The 12,843-nt window shown below is 48.7% G+C and overlaps 1 protein-coding gene across 1 annotated transcript in view; it reads right to left on the bottom strand.

The window, feature by feature from the left end:
* Window positions 1-12,843, bottom strand: part of EFCAB6 (EF-hand calcium binding domain 6) — a 174,152-nt gene that overhangs the window by 27,742 nt on the left and 133,567 nt on the right. Inside the window, 1 exon segment of the mRNA XM_079936860.1 lies at window positions 10,950-11,141. Coding sequence (XP_079792986.1) covers window positions 10,950-11,141 — 192 coding nt within the window.

Raw genomic sequence — 12,843 nt, 5'->3', positions numbered from 1 at the left:
AAAGGGACTTTGTGATACTCCTCCTGTGGGTGTCCAAGGTGGCAGTCACCTGGCTGGGACAACATGGTTTAGCAAGGTCCATTCCAGCTGTCAGATTAGAAACATGTTAGTATATCAGTCTAACTATTATGAAGGTTATAATTAGCTAATCAGACTGCATGATTCTTCTACTAAGTTTTGTTCTGAATACTTAGGGATTCAATTATACAGTTTTTCCCATGATTCCTTACAGGAGGAAAAAAAAAACAATCCCAAAACTTCATACAGAATAAGAATACAGCAGGTAGCAAAAACTCCTAATTAGAAATACTCAGTAATGAATTCCTCTACTTCCTTTTAAAGAACAGTATAATGACTTCTAAGAATTGAAAAATTGCTTCATTTGATCAAATATTTTGATTAGCAAAGAAATTAATTGCACTGTATCTTCATTTGTATTTACAGTGAATTAATGAATGCTAAAAATAACAACAGCAGCAAAACTGCCTGTCAAAAAAAAAGATAAAACATTAAAAAAAATCCAGTTGAGAATAAAGTGAAAGCTCTGTGTGCAGACGTGCTGCTACAGACGCCTCCCGCCGCATCAAGGAACCAACTTTTGCGACTCCCAGAGCCCAGCACGCACGAGGCCAAGGGTAGACGCTCGTCTGGCGGGAGGTCTGGAGGCCTTAGTGAGCGATGAATTGGCCTCAGCGATCCAGTATGCTGTTTGCAGATTCAAAAGCGTGACACCAGAACTGCAGGCACAACTCTAGTTTCCCGGTGGCGTGACCGCTGCCCACACTGGGATCTCTGACCACGGAGGGATTCTTTCTAGGCAATGCGTGAAGGCAGATCTGGAGATTCCAGGTTCCTTTTCCTTTGGAAAGGCTACAATCAAGTCAAGCTTCAAGTCAACTGAACCAAGGCTAACTGACACCCAGTCCTGGTGACCGTCCTTCACTGTGTCTCCTTCACCCAGGCGCTGGGCTGGGGTGTTGCAGAAGTTTCTCTAATCCTCCCATTGTCCTTCGAGGCAGCCATGGTTCTCCCTATTTCTAGACAAAGTAAGTGGGTCAGGACCCGGCCCAGTCCCCAGGCTATTCCCCTGTGAGCTGATGACTTCACAGCTGTGCTCTCCCATCCTTCCATGATCCCAGCCCCACCACACGCACAAGTACAGAGCCCACCCAAGAGAGGAATATGCGAATTCATCAGCACTGACTGAGGGCCTACCGCGTGCCAGGCTCCATGCCAGGCAATGGGAATAGAGCAGTGAACGGCAGAGACAAACCCCTGCCTTGGAGAAGCTGATGCTTTGAGATGCCCATGGAGGCAAGCACGGGGGAGACCCACCCTAACAGCCCTGCCCCTTGGCCTCCCTCGCAGATCCTCTGCCCCCGGCCTCTCAGCCCACCTGACCCATGCTCTAGCCACGCCCAAAGTACACGTTTCCCATCTTGGGTCTCTGCACATGCTGTCCTTATGCCCGGGAAGCCTGGTCTCCCGGTGTCCAGACACGGTGTAAGCTCATCAGAGAGCTGATTATGCCACCTCTGCCCCTGACCATGCAGACTTAGGTCCTCCCCCTTCGGCTCTCCGAGCTGACTCCCACCATACAGCTCGACATTCACAACGGGTCCATCCGACACCTCTGCACACACCCAGTACACAAATCCTTTGGTAGCACGGAATTGCCACAAAATGCTGAGAAGTAGAGGAAACATTTAAGCTACGCCTTCAACCCTTTAATGTTCAAGAAACTCATGGCTGAATTCATGTATGAAACTATGAGATGAATTCTTCCACGCAAATAAATTACACACCGTATAATCCCATCATTACTAAATATTATACAATAACCACGCACTCACTGAAGTAGGATAGAATAAAAACTAATAATGCAAACATTTGGTGTTTGCTATGTTCGGTACCATGCAAAGCTCTTTCTGCATTAACTCGCTTCATCCAAACACCAATCCTGTGGGGGGGACACTCGAGACAGCTCCCACTGACAGTAGGAAGCTGAGAGCAGGGGCCTGGCTCTGGTCTGAACTCTAATCCCAGCTCTGGCACTTCTAGCTGTGTGACTGGGAACGGATGCTGTGACCTCTCTGTTCCTCGGTCTCCCGATCCTTAAAAGGGATCTTAGGAGGGTTAGCTGAGTTAATTTAGGTAGAGTGCCTAGAACAGGGCCTGGCTCACAGCACGTGCCCAATGCGTACTAGCCACCGTTTGGATGTTGCTGTCTGACTGTGGGTGACAAGAAGATGACGGTAACTGGCTGGGCAAAATCACTAGGTAGGCCAGGGTCTGGCACACGCTGTCACACATGTGCTGAATGTGGGAAGGTAAGATTCTCCCAGTCAAACGGGGCAGCTAAAGCCAGAACGTGAGAGCTCACCCAAGCGAGACATGTAGGTATGTGGTAACAATTAAGAAACTGGTGCTGTCTGCAGCCTGGATTTGCTCTGCGAGGCTTGTTCGGAACAATGACTTCTTGGATTGACTCCTGGCTTCCTGATATGGTCGTGACCTTGTAGAATCAACGGTACAGCTCAACTCTGATGTTTAACTGACCCAAACATTGGCAATTGAATTAGACTGCAAATCAGACTGCCATGGCCCTGGAGGGGGTCTGCGGGCATGGGCTGTGTCACAGTCCGCTTATTTTGAACATGTAGAGAGCCTGTACGTGAATACCCTATACATGAATACCCTATACGTGAATACCCTATACGTGAATACCCTCATGTATTCCCACTGAGGGTAGGAATCAAGAGAGATCGCCAGCCCAGATTCGAGGCGAGTGCTGGCGAAAGCATCTGGAGAATGCGAGAGTGAGTGACAAATACAAGGTGGGACATCGGAGGAGCTGTACAGCATTCCCTAGAGACGGCTGAGGCCCGGCCCTGCTGGCGCTGTACAGGGGTCAGGTGGAAGCAAGCCTGGCACGGCCCCCTTTGCTTTTCTGCAAGAGGTGTGGAAACCAGGTGGCCTGGCCCTGTCCTAATTCTGGCAGGGGCCCATCTGGCAGCTGCTAGAGAGGTAGGTGCCCAGTCCCTCGACTGTCCACACCCCTGGAGGCTGGGGAAGACGGGGGGACTTCTACTCCTTCTGACTGGAGGCTCCAGATCCAGATGGGGCCGAGGATGCATGGGTGCTTCGACGCGCTCAGATTTGGGAGAAGCGTGTTAACCTCACGAGAACGGCGACGCGTCATGCTGGCTGTGGTCAGGTACCTTGAGCAGGTTGGCCCCTAACTGCTCCTCTGGTGCGATGATGTCATTTTCATACAGGGCGGTGGTTGACAATATTCCTTTTCCTTTAGCTCAGGCACGGCGGGCCCAGCAGCCCCTCACCCTGCACTGTCACCAAGGCCACCGCAAGTGTCCAAGCGGCCTGTGTCATCCCTCCCACCCTGCCATCTACTCAACCGTCTCCAGGACAGCAGGTAGTAATTATCCCATTGGCAAGTGGAAAGTGAGTGACGTTTAGGGGAAACATTCAAAAATCACCGAAATTGTATCAAGAGGACTTAGCCTTTCTCGCCATCAGAGGCAAGAGTAAATAACGGGAATGACATTTCTCAATAATTTCCTTAATTTATTTCCAATAACCTTCGAGGCTTTTCCTGAAAAGGAAACGTCCCCATTCTTTATAATGTTCATTAAAAATACATGGACACCATTATGTTTACAATAAAAAGAAAGATAAATCAAAGTAACACTGTTGGCAACTAATATAAATGTGATGTTCATAAAAGACTACAAACATTTTGATGTGCTTTACGGTCTCTTGTTCAATTGAAAACTACAATCTTAAATTCTCTCTCGGAAAAAAATCATCTTCAAGTTACTCAACATCTCACACAAGGTAAGGACAGATCTCATTGGCTCTGTGTTAGCTAGAATGGGACAAAATAATTACTCTGCATTGAATAAGGATGCGTTTTGTTAAAAAAAATTCCATTATTTCCATGATAATAAAGTAGAAAGATTTTATATGGGTTTCTACCATGTCTTTTAAAAATTCTATTTCTGCTCTGAGCATTATTTTATATTCACGGAAGACACTGAAATTGCACTTTAAGACTTAAAAGAAATGTTAAACAGCAATGATTTCTAAAAACAAGTAGTGATACTCTATACAGTTTGCACGTAGCATTTTGAATGTAAAATGTTTTTCCCAGAAGTGAAAAAGAGGTATTTGCTGAGGGCAGACATTCAGATAATGTTTTCACCTCGTTTGTGAGAATCTTATGAAAAAGGTGTTACTGCTGACGTCCAGAGCTTGTCTTGTTTTTTCTTTTTTACTCTTCAACCAAGGCTCTGGTAGCATTTCAGTTTTAATACCTCGTTCCTCTTCTTTTGTGCCACCTGAGCTAGTGTTTCTTGTCCTGACTCGGGTGTGATGCTCCCGGTGGCACCAGGCATGCCCTTTGCTCCTGTCTGCAGAGCCTGACGGAGTCTCGTCGTCCACAGCTCCCCGGGCTCCAGGCCGAGCTCGGTGTCCCAAGAGTGACGTGCGGCCCACGCGCTGAGCCGACGGTGCGCGGTTGATCTGCGCCAGCCCGTGACCCCCACTTTGAGAAACGCTTCAGTGGGGCAGCGGAAAGAGCCAGCAGCCAAAAAGCCAGGGCCGAGCCACACGCCAGGGCCGATCCGCACGCCAGGATCTGAAAGTAACGCGGCACCTGTTCTGAAAGCAGCCGAGATGCTTTTCCCCTGCTGTGCGTGATGGACACGCGAGACACAGAGCAATACGAGTTTTGGGGGGCAGACTTAGCGGTGCACCCCGACTGAGAACCGGATCATGAGCAGGGCTAAAATCGTCATCTTTGTGCGCTCCATCTCCTCAAGCCTTACGGGACTCCTTAGCTACCTTTCCAGCTGTCCCTGTTCCAAGAACGGATTCGGTTTGGCTGGCGATTATTCACAGCAAACTTCCTTTGCAAGAAGAGGTCCCGACTGCCTTAATTACATTTTGGTAATCTCCTTTTAATTACTTGCCGCCATGCATCCCCTAGAGGAAGGGATGGCTGATGTATTTAATGAGCTCGAGGAGGATGCATTAACTCTTCCTATTGTTTGTGACTTCTTTTCCTTCTATTAAGAACATCAGCTCAGGACTAAACTTCCGGAACCATCACTATGTACACGGTCACGGCTCTCACACAGCCACTTTGCCATCTCAGCCTCCCTTGAGGAAGCTGACCCAGGTCCCTGCTCAGAAGTCTTAAGGAGTCTCCTGCCGCTCAGAAAAAGGGACCTGAACTCCGGAGCGAGGGACGCAGGGCCCCGGTGGTCGGCCCCTGCTGCCCTCCTCCCCCTTCAAAAAAACGGGGCAGAAGAAACCCCCAATGCACCCTGAACAGTATGGTCGCCCCACACTGAGTCTTCACACCCCACATCCTTTCAAGCTGGAAGTCCCAACCTCAACTTGTCCTTCCGGTACAGGCACCTCTGCTCAAGCACTGGCTTCTCAGCAGGACTTCCCACCCCCAGGCCGGTGTGGGGCTGATGCCACTTAGTCCCAAGCACCCACTGCACACGGACAGCGAAAGCGGGGTGTGAGGGCAAACAGTGGGCCAGTCTGTGCCACCTCTGAGTCCCCGCTGCCCCGCCAGCCTCCATGTCCCCTCCTGTCTCGAAACACATCTCCCACCGTCATTCACGTTGCAATTAATCCTAGAACCTCCTCGCAAGGACGTTCAGCAAAGTGCTTCCAGAGGCAAAGGGGGCTTTGCGAAGAAATCAGGTAGGACGAATGTCAGGGGAAGCGCGTGGCAACGTTTGAAGCTTTGGAGACGTTCGCCCCTGGTTCCGGGAACTCAAGGGTCGGCAGAGATGCTCAGAGTGACCGTGAGTGAGGACGAGCCGCGTCCTCTGCCTGCAGGCTGCGTGACCTCTGGACACAGCCTGTCAAGATTCAGCGTGGCCAGCGGAGTCCTCCAGTGGGAGCCGCTGGAAGGGTTTGGGCACGTACTTATAGGTGCTCGGCAAGGACACTCTACAGTAATTAGAACTCGGAACACTGGAAGTCGCTTCAAGACCAACGACGGGGCATCGGCGAAGCCAATGAAGCTGATTGCTGACCCAGGACACCTGTCTTCCTGCTCCCTTCCCCATTCAAAGGCCCAAAGCCTGGGCCACTCCTGACTCATTCTCTTACCTTCCCCTTTCCAAATGTATCCAGAAGCAGCCACGCCAGCAGCATCCCTCCCCAGGGTGCTCCCGCCTCCCTACTGGCTCTGGGCGCCCCCGGGCGCCCTCCCCGAGCCTTCCCCACCTGGTGTCCACCGTGACTTCTCTAAAATGTTAGTTGGTCATGGTCACGACGCTCCTCTCCCCACACCTTCCCTGGGTCTCCATGTTATTCAGAGTCAAAGTGAGCTACAGGGCCGCCCCCCTCATCTGTCCCTCCCGCCCACCCAGGCAGCCACACCTCAAGCCCCGAGGGCTCCCTCCTGCTGGGTCTCTGCAGGGTTGTGCTCCGACAGCCCCTCCCTAGAGGTCACTGAGTCCCTCCCTGCCCTCCGCTGGGTCTCGGCTCAGACATCCGCTTCTCACCGGGCTACCCTTCTGTCCGGGTTTATTTTATCCCACAGCACATACTGGCTTCTGACATCTGGTACATATTCTCATTTCTCGTCCGTCTCCCTCGCTAGAACGCAGGCCCCTGGCTGACCTCAGGACCCGCTCAGTGCTGGGTACACAGCGGGCGCACAGGAAATGCTGGCTGATGGACAGAGTGACTGGGATGGTACACATCCACCCCACTTTGTCTCTAAAGCAAAGTGATTTGCGTTAGAGACAAATCACTGACGTGGAAATGCCCGCGATATCACAGGAAGTGAAAAGGCAGCTCCAGAGGGACATGCAGGGGTCCCAGAGGAGGAGCTGGGCAGCTGGGGTGGGAAAGCTGAGCCCTCTCTCCTACCTGGGGGTGGTTAGGGAATGGAGGGGAGGGGAGGTGCTGAGAGACAGGAAGGTGCAGCTGGAGAAACAACAGGGGCTTACAGTGGCTGCCTTTGGGAAGCAGGACTGCGGTGAACAGTTGATCAAGTGATCTCTGCTTTTAAATCCTTTGCAACAATTTAATTTTATTTCTATATGGGCATATATTACTTTGATACAAATAATAAACGTTTGTTTAAAAAAGAGTCTTGGGACTTCCCTGGTGGTGCAGTGGTTAAGAATCCGCCTGCCAGTGCAGGGGACATGGGGTCGATTCCTGGTCGGGGAAGATCCCACAGGCCACGCAGCAATTAAACCCGTGCGCCACAACTACTGAGCCTGCGTGCCGCCAGTAGAGCCTGCAAGTAGCTCACAACTACTGAGCCCGCGCGCCTAGAGCCCGTGCTCCGCGACGAAGAGTAGCCCCCATTCACCACAACTAGAGAAAGCCCGCGCACAGCAACGAAGACCCACGCAGCCAAAACATAAATAAATTAATTAAAATTAATAAAAAATAATAAAATAAAATTTTAAAGTTCAAAGAAAAATAAATTTAAAAATATTAAAGAGTCTTTTAAGAGTTGTGAGAATCCCCAACCACCCCCTAATTCAGCAGCATATACTCTCTGTCCTTGACCTCACCCCCAAAGGATATCTGTATAAAAAAGAGGATTAGAGATAAATATACCAACATGTTAACACTGTTCGTCCCTAGGGCTGACTTTAATTCTCTCCTTCAAAATGACTGGTATATTCCTAATCATGTAAAATGGACACAAATTACTTCTACAAATATTAGCTTAAACCATATGAAATTGTCAATATTCAATCATTTAGGACTCTAAAAATGGTGATTTCATATGATTCAACCTAATAGAAAAAATTATTTTTTAAAAATGGGGCTGCTTTCAAGATCAATAAAAGTATTCCTATCCTTTGAGCCCAGTTATTTTATTTCTTGGATTCTTTCTTTAGGAAGAAGGTCCAAAATGTGTACATAGACTTGCATACAAAGTGTTCATGGCCCAGCAAATTACAGTGGCGGACGCTGGAAAAAACCCAAAACGCTTAAAACTAAGGAGTTGATGGAATGTTATGCAGACATTTTAACTCATGTTTGGAAGAACTTTAAGTGACTTGGTGGAATTTAATGTTAAAGGAAAAACAGCAAGATACATGATTATATCTAAAATGTTATCTCCACTATGTAAAAACACGCATTACATCTGGACACTCACGTTCATGGCGGCATTATTCACAGTACCGTAGCTAAAACGTGGAAGCAACCCAAGTGTTCACTGGATAGGATAGAAATAGATGTATCCATAGATCAGTGCATACACAAAACATGGTCTGTCCATACAGTGGAGTATTATGAGACTTCAAAGGAAGGAAGTTCTGACCGTGCTACAAGAGGATAAACCCTGAAGACATCACGCTCCGTGAAATAAGCCAGACGCAAAAGGACAAGGACCGCAGGTTTCACTCGTCTGAGGCACCTGGAGTCGTCAAATTCCTGGAGAAAGTAGAACGGGGGGTGCCAGGGGCTGGGGGAGGGGGGTTGGGGAGTTCGTGTTTAATGGGGACAGGGTTTCAGTTTTGCAAGACGAAGAGAGTTCTGCAGGTAGAGGGTGGTGATGATTACCCAGCAACGTGAATGGACTTCATGCCACTGAGCTGTGCATTAACTTAAAAAGGGTTAAGATGGCAAACTTTATGGTTTGGGGGTAAATGCATTAAAAATAGACGAAGAAGCTCTCCGAGGCAGCGTGGCCCTTGGGAAGAAGACAGCTGTGAAGCTGAACTGCCTGGCGTCCACTCCAGCTGCAGAGGCGGGTACCTGACTTTGGGACCCACGTGTTCCACCTGTATCCCCTCCCTCATCCGGGCAGCAAACCAGGTGAGCAAATGCCAGGGGGAGGGCCCAGAGCTCAGCAGGTCTCACTAAACCGTGTGGAGGTTGTTCCTGTCATCACACCATCATCACACCATCATCACAGGGTTAAACGACTATCTTCTTTTTTTTACACTTTCCTGTGTTTTCCAAATTTTTCACAATATGTATTTCTTTTAAAATCAGAAAAAAAGTATAATTCACATAAAAATAGTGACAGTCACCACAGACAAAGAGAAAAGACAAGTCACAGACCAGGAGAAGACACTTGCAACGCCCATACCAACACAGGAGTGGAATCCTTTCAGGCAGTTCTCAGACGAGGGAGCCTGGATGGCTGATAACATTTGAAAGCCTTGGCGGAAATGAAACTCCCGATAACACCAAGGGCTCCGGGATGCGGCGCGTCAGCAGCCCTCCCACGTGGCTGGCGGGAGCGTGCGCTGACAGGTGCAGCCACCGTGGCGGTGTCTGTGGAGTTCAACTTGTGCCCCCGCCCCCTCCCGCAGCCGTTCCACGCAGAGTGACCCCGAGTGTGCAAAGGACACAGTCACAGAAGGCTGACCGTGCCCTGCTCGTAACGGAGAAAACCGCAAACCGCCTGTATGCCATCAGCAGGACGACGACTGAACGGAGTTTGTTCATTCAATAGAATATATTCATTTATCATTTAATTGGCTAATTTTATGGCAGCTTGAGCGAGTGAACTAAAGCCAATGTAGCAACACGGGCCAATCTTAAATTCATGATATTAAGCGAGAAAAACACAAGTGCCGAAGACAGAATTTGATACAATATCATATATATAAAGTTTTGAAACAGGCAACAAAATAGTATATTTTGTTAGGAAATGTCCATCTAAATGGCAGAGATGAAAATGCTCACACGCCCCAGAGGAGACGGCACAGCCTTCAGAGACCTGGAGTCGGGAGCCAGGCTTCTGGGACCACAAACCAGCTCTACTGCCCACCTTCGGGGTGACTGTGGGCAATGACTTGTGTGTGCCCCAGTCCTCGTCTATAAGATGGGATATTACTAGCATGTGCCTCGTAGTGATAGCAAAGGAATTAGACCCGTTAATATCTATAGAGGACTAAGAATGGTGCCTTGCCCTCAGGAAGCACTATATTGAGTTTGCTGCTGTTATTACTACAATGAGTCTCAGACCTTAAAAACGCTCATGCCATTTGCTCTAGCAATCTCGTTTCCAAGAATGTATCCCAGATAAGCGATCAAGGATTTATGAACTCGGGTGTCCACTATATACAAAAGTGTGCAATTGGAAATGACGCCAGTGTCCAGCTACAGGAGGACAGTTAAATACGTTTCAGCACAAGCCTGTTGTGACTTAGCTGCTGCACTATGTTTGGATTTTTCCTATTTGCTTTTATCTCCCTTTCCATGGCGGCAGGTACACCTGTGTGTCCATTCTCACTCAGCACAGAATGGTGACCAAAGAAATTCAAGTTGGCTGAAACTAGATTGTAATTGGCGCTAATGCTGTAGGTCCAGTTACATTCAGAAATGGAGAAACAGCCTCAGAAGGAACAGCTCGTGCTGCCAGAGAAGTGGTCCCGGGAAGGAACGAGAGCCCTGTGGTCAGCCACCACCCTCCTCCAGGAAGCCCTCTTAGACTTTCCCCAGGACTCTACTAACTCCATGATTACCCCTACCTCAGGCTTGGCTGACACATGGCCCAGGGTCTGACACATAGTGGGTCCTCAACAAATGTCTCCCAAGTGGGTCCCAATTCCCCCATTGCTGGTTCAGGGCCTGATGTGTAGTGGCCTCACTTCTCTCGACACTAGGTCATCTACAGGGATCTAAGATTCTTAGAACTCATTAAAACAACCAGACAAAAGCAGGCTCTCCTAAACTTCTTTGAAAATAAACAAAATAATAGAATAGAATAGAATAACTTTCTAATGAATTAAAGGATACATATTTACCTTCTAACACTAAGTAGAATTTATATCAATTTTTCATTTAGAATGAGCTAATTAACTGAGGTGATGGCCAATTTATCTGTTGTGGTTTTAATCAATTATCTATTTTGCAAACACTAATTTTAGCCCATTTTCAAAAAGAAATGCTTATGTGCTTGCATACATTCTTACCTCCTCAAGGTAACTGTTGAAGTTCTGGAGAAAATATTTCCAATTTATATACGGGGTGAGATGAATTCTTAGTTTTCTCAAAAAATAATGATACTGGGTATCTGTTAGTTTGTAACAGAAATCCTTAAGAACTTGTCCAAAATCCGAAGCCTTTACAAACCCAGTGTCCTCTTTATCCAGTGCAGAAAATGCCTACAATTAAAAAAAAAAAAGGCAGATGTTACTGTCAAGTGAATATTTCAAAAGTATTTTTCTTAAGTATTGCTTTTCTGAATGCAAACGAAATCAAATGAACGTGAGTCCCCTGCAGATTCTAAATTACTAAATAAACGCACGAGGACTGAAAACAGACAGGTAGGATGTGCACCCCGTCTGAGAGTTGACGTGTCGTTGAGGAAACTTGCCTTAGTCCCTCCTCTTTGGATACGAAGACGAAGAGGTGTGAAAGAGGAGCCCCGGTCCTCGCAGGTCCCGAGGAGGCTCTGAGGCACGAAGGCACTTGCCCGAGGTCTCTGCATCATTAAATTCTACTCCCCAGTGAATCACCTGTGAGTGAGAAGCTCAGGTGCTACCCCACTGCGTCCAGGTGTGGGGCAGGGGTCTCACGATAGGAGTCTGACGTGGGAAGCGGCCAGGAGGAGGAGTGAGGGACTGCCCCATCCCACCCACACCCCAGGGCATGAACACCGAGGCTCTGTCCTTTACGGTGGGGGAGACCCCCCTGCCCGCGCCTGTGCAGAGGGGCTGGGGCAGCCGGCGCCAGCCCAGCAGTAAAGCAGTCAAACCGAAGTGCAAACATTTGCTATAAAAAGAAAGCACATTTTTTCCCATCTGTTGAAACAAAATCATTCATTTCTATTGCACTAGAAAATCCGTATCAAGGGGTAAGTTAAGATCTTAGTTTTTTAAGAAAGAATTTAACGTGCTTGCAGACCCAAGCCCAAATTCCCTTGCGGTTAATTCTCACTCAGGACTAACTGGGCACACCCCACCTGTCCACAAGGTGTTATACAGGTAACCAAGTTAACCTTAATACTGTCTGGCTTCAAGCTTTCATGTAGCCTGTGTAGATACGACACAGCCAGGTACAGTGGAAAACCTCTGGCTGCACAGCCAGGTGGTAGACTCTGAACCCTGGCTGTGTCGCCCACCATAAACCCTTAACCTCTCTGAGCTTAACTTCATCGGTATGAAAAGAGGGACAACAGAACTCGTGTTGGTCCAAGTTTTACTATGGCAACCTGAAGATGCACCTGTCCAGGTACCCGGCGCACAGTGGATCTCGGCATATGTTCAGGAGAATGGCGGTCAACATGAAGGGAGATGACCGAGCATTCTGTTCCGAGGGCGTTAGAAGGTGCCGCAGTGCCGCAAGGCTCAGTGGACCTAAGGGCTGAGCTGGGGTCCGGCTCGCTGTGGCCACGGGACCTGCACTTCCCTGGGGCTATGTGGCTTCCCCGCTGTCAGTCCAGCCTGACAAGCCACGGGGTGGGTGGAAGAATCAAATATGCCAAGGCTTAGGGATCTATAAAACTCTACATAAATATAAGGTATTGCTGTGTCATTTCAGAAACAAGACGCTGCATTGAGACGTGTCTCCAGTGACACAAGGAGCTGCATCATGTGTCCAGTACCCTTTCTGACAGCCATCCTCAGACATCGTCATTCCCTCCTCGCCCCGCTGCCCCAAATGCCCTCCCCCTCCAGGCCACCTGCCAATCTCTTGGCCAGAGAATCTCACTCTCTTGCTTAAAACCTCGTCTCCTAAGGAGTAGGAGAACCGTGGTTCCTCCCACAGGTTCCATGGACCTCAGTCTGAGAAAACATCCCGATAGATGTGACGTGGTACCACCCTAAACTGGAACGGGGCAGAGCCAGCCTGCGAATGGAAGTA

The sequence above is a fragment of the Stenella coeruleoalba genome (genome assembly GCF_951394435.1).
Source record: "Stenella coeruleoalba genome assembly, chromosome: 11".
Classification (NCBI taxonomy): Eukaryota; Metazoa; Chordata; class Mammalia; order Artiodactyla; family Delphinidae; genus Stenella; species Stenella coeruleoalba.
The sequence above is the reverse complement of the archived record's forward strand: the minus strand, read 5'-3'. Positions and strand labels throughout refer to the sequence as shown.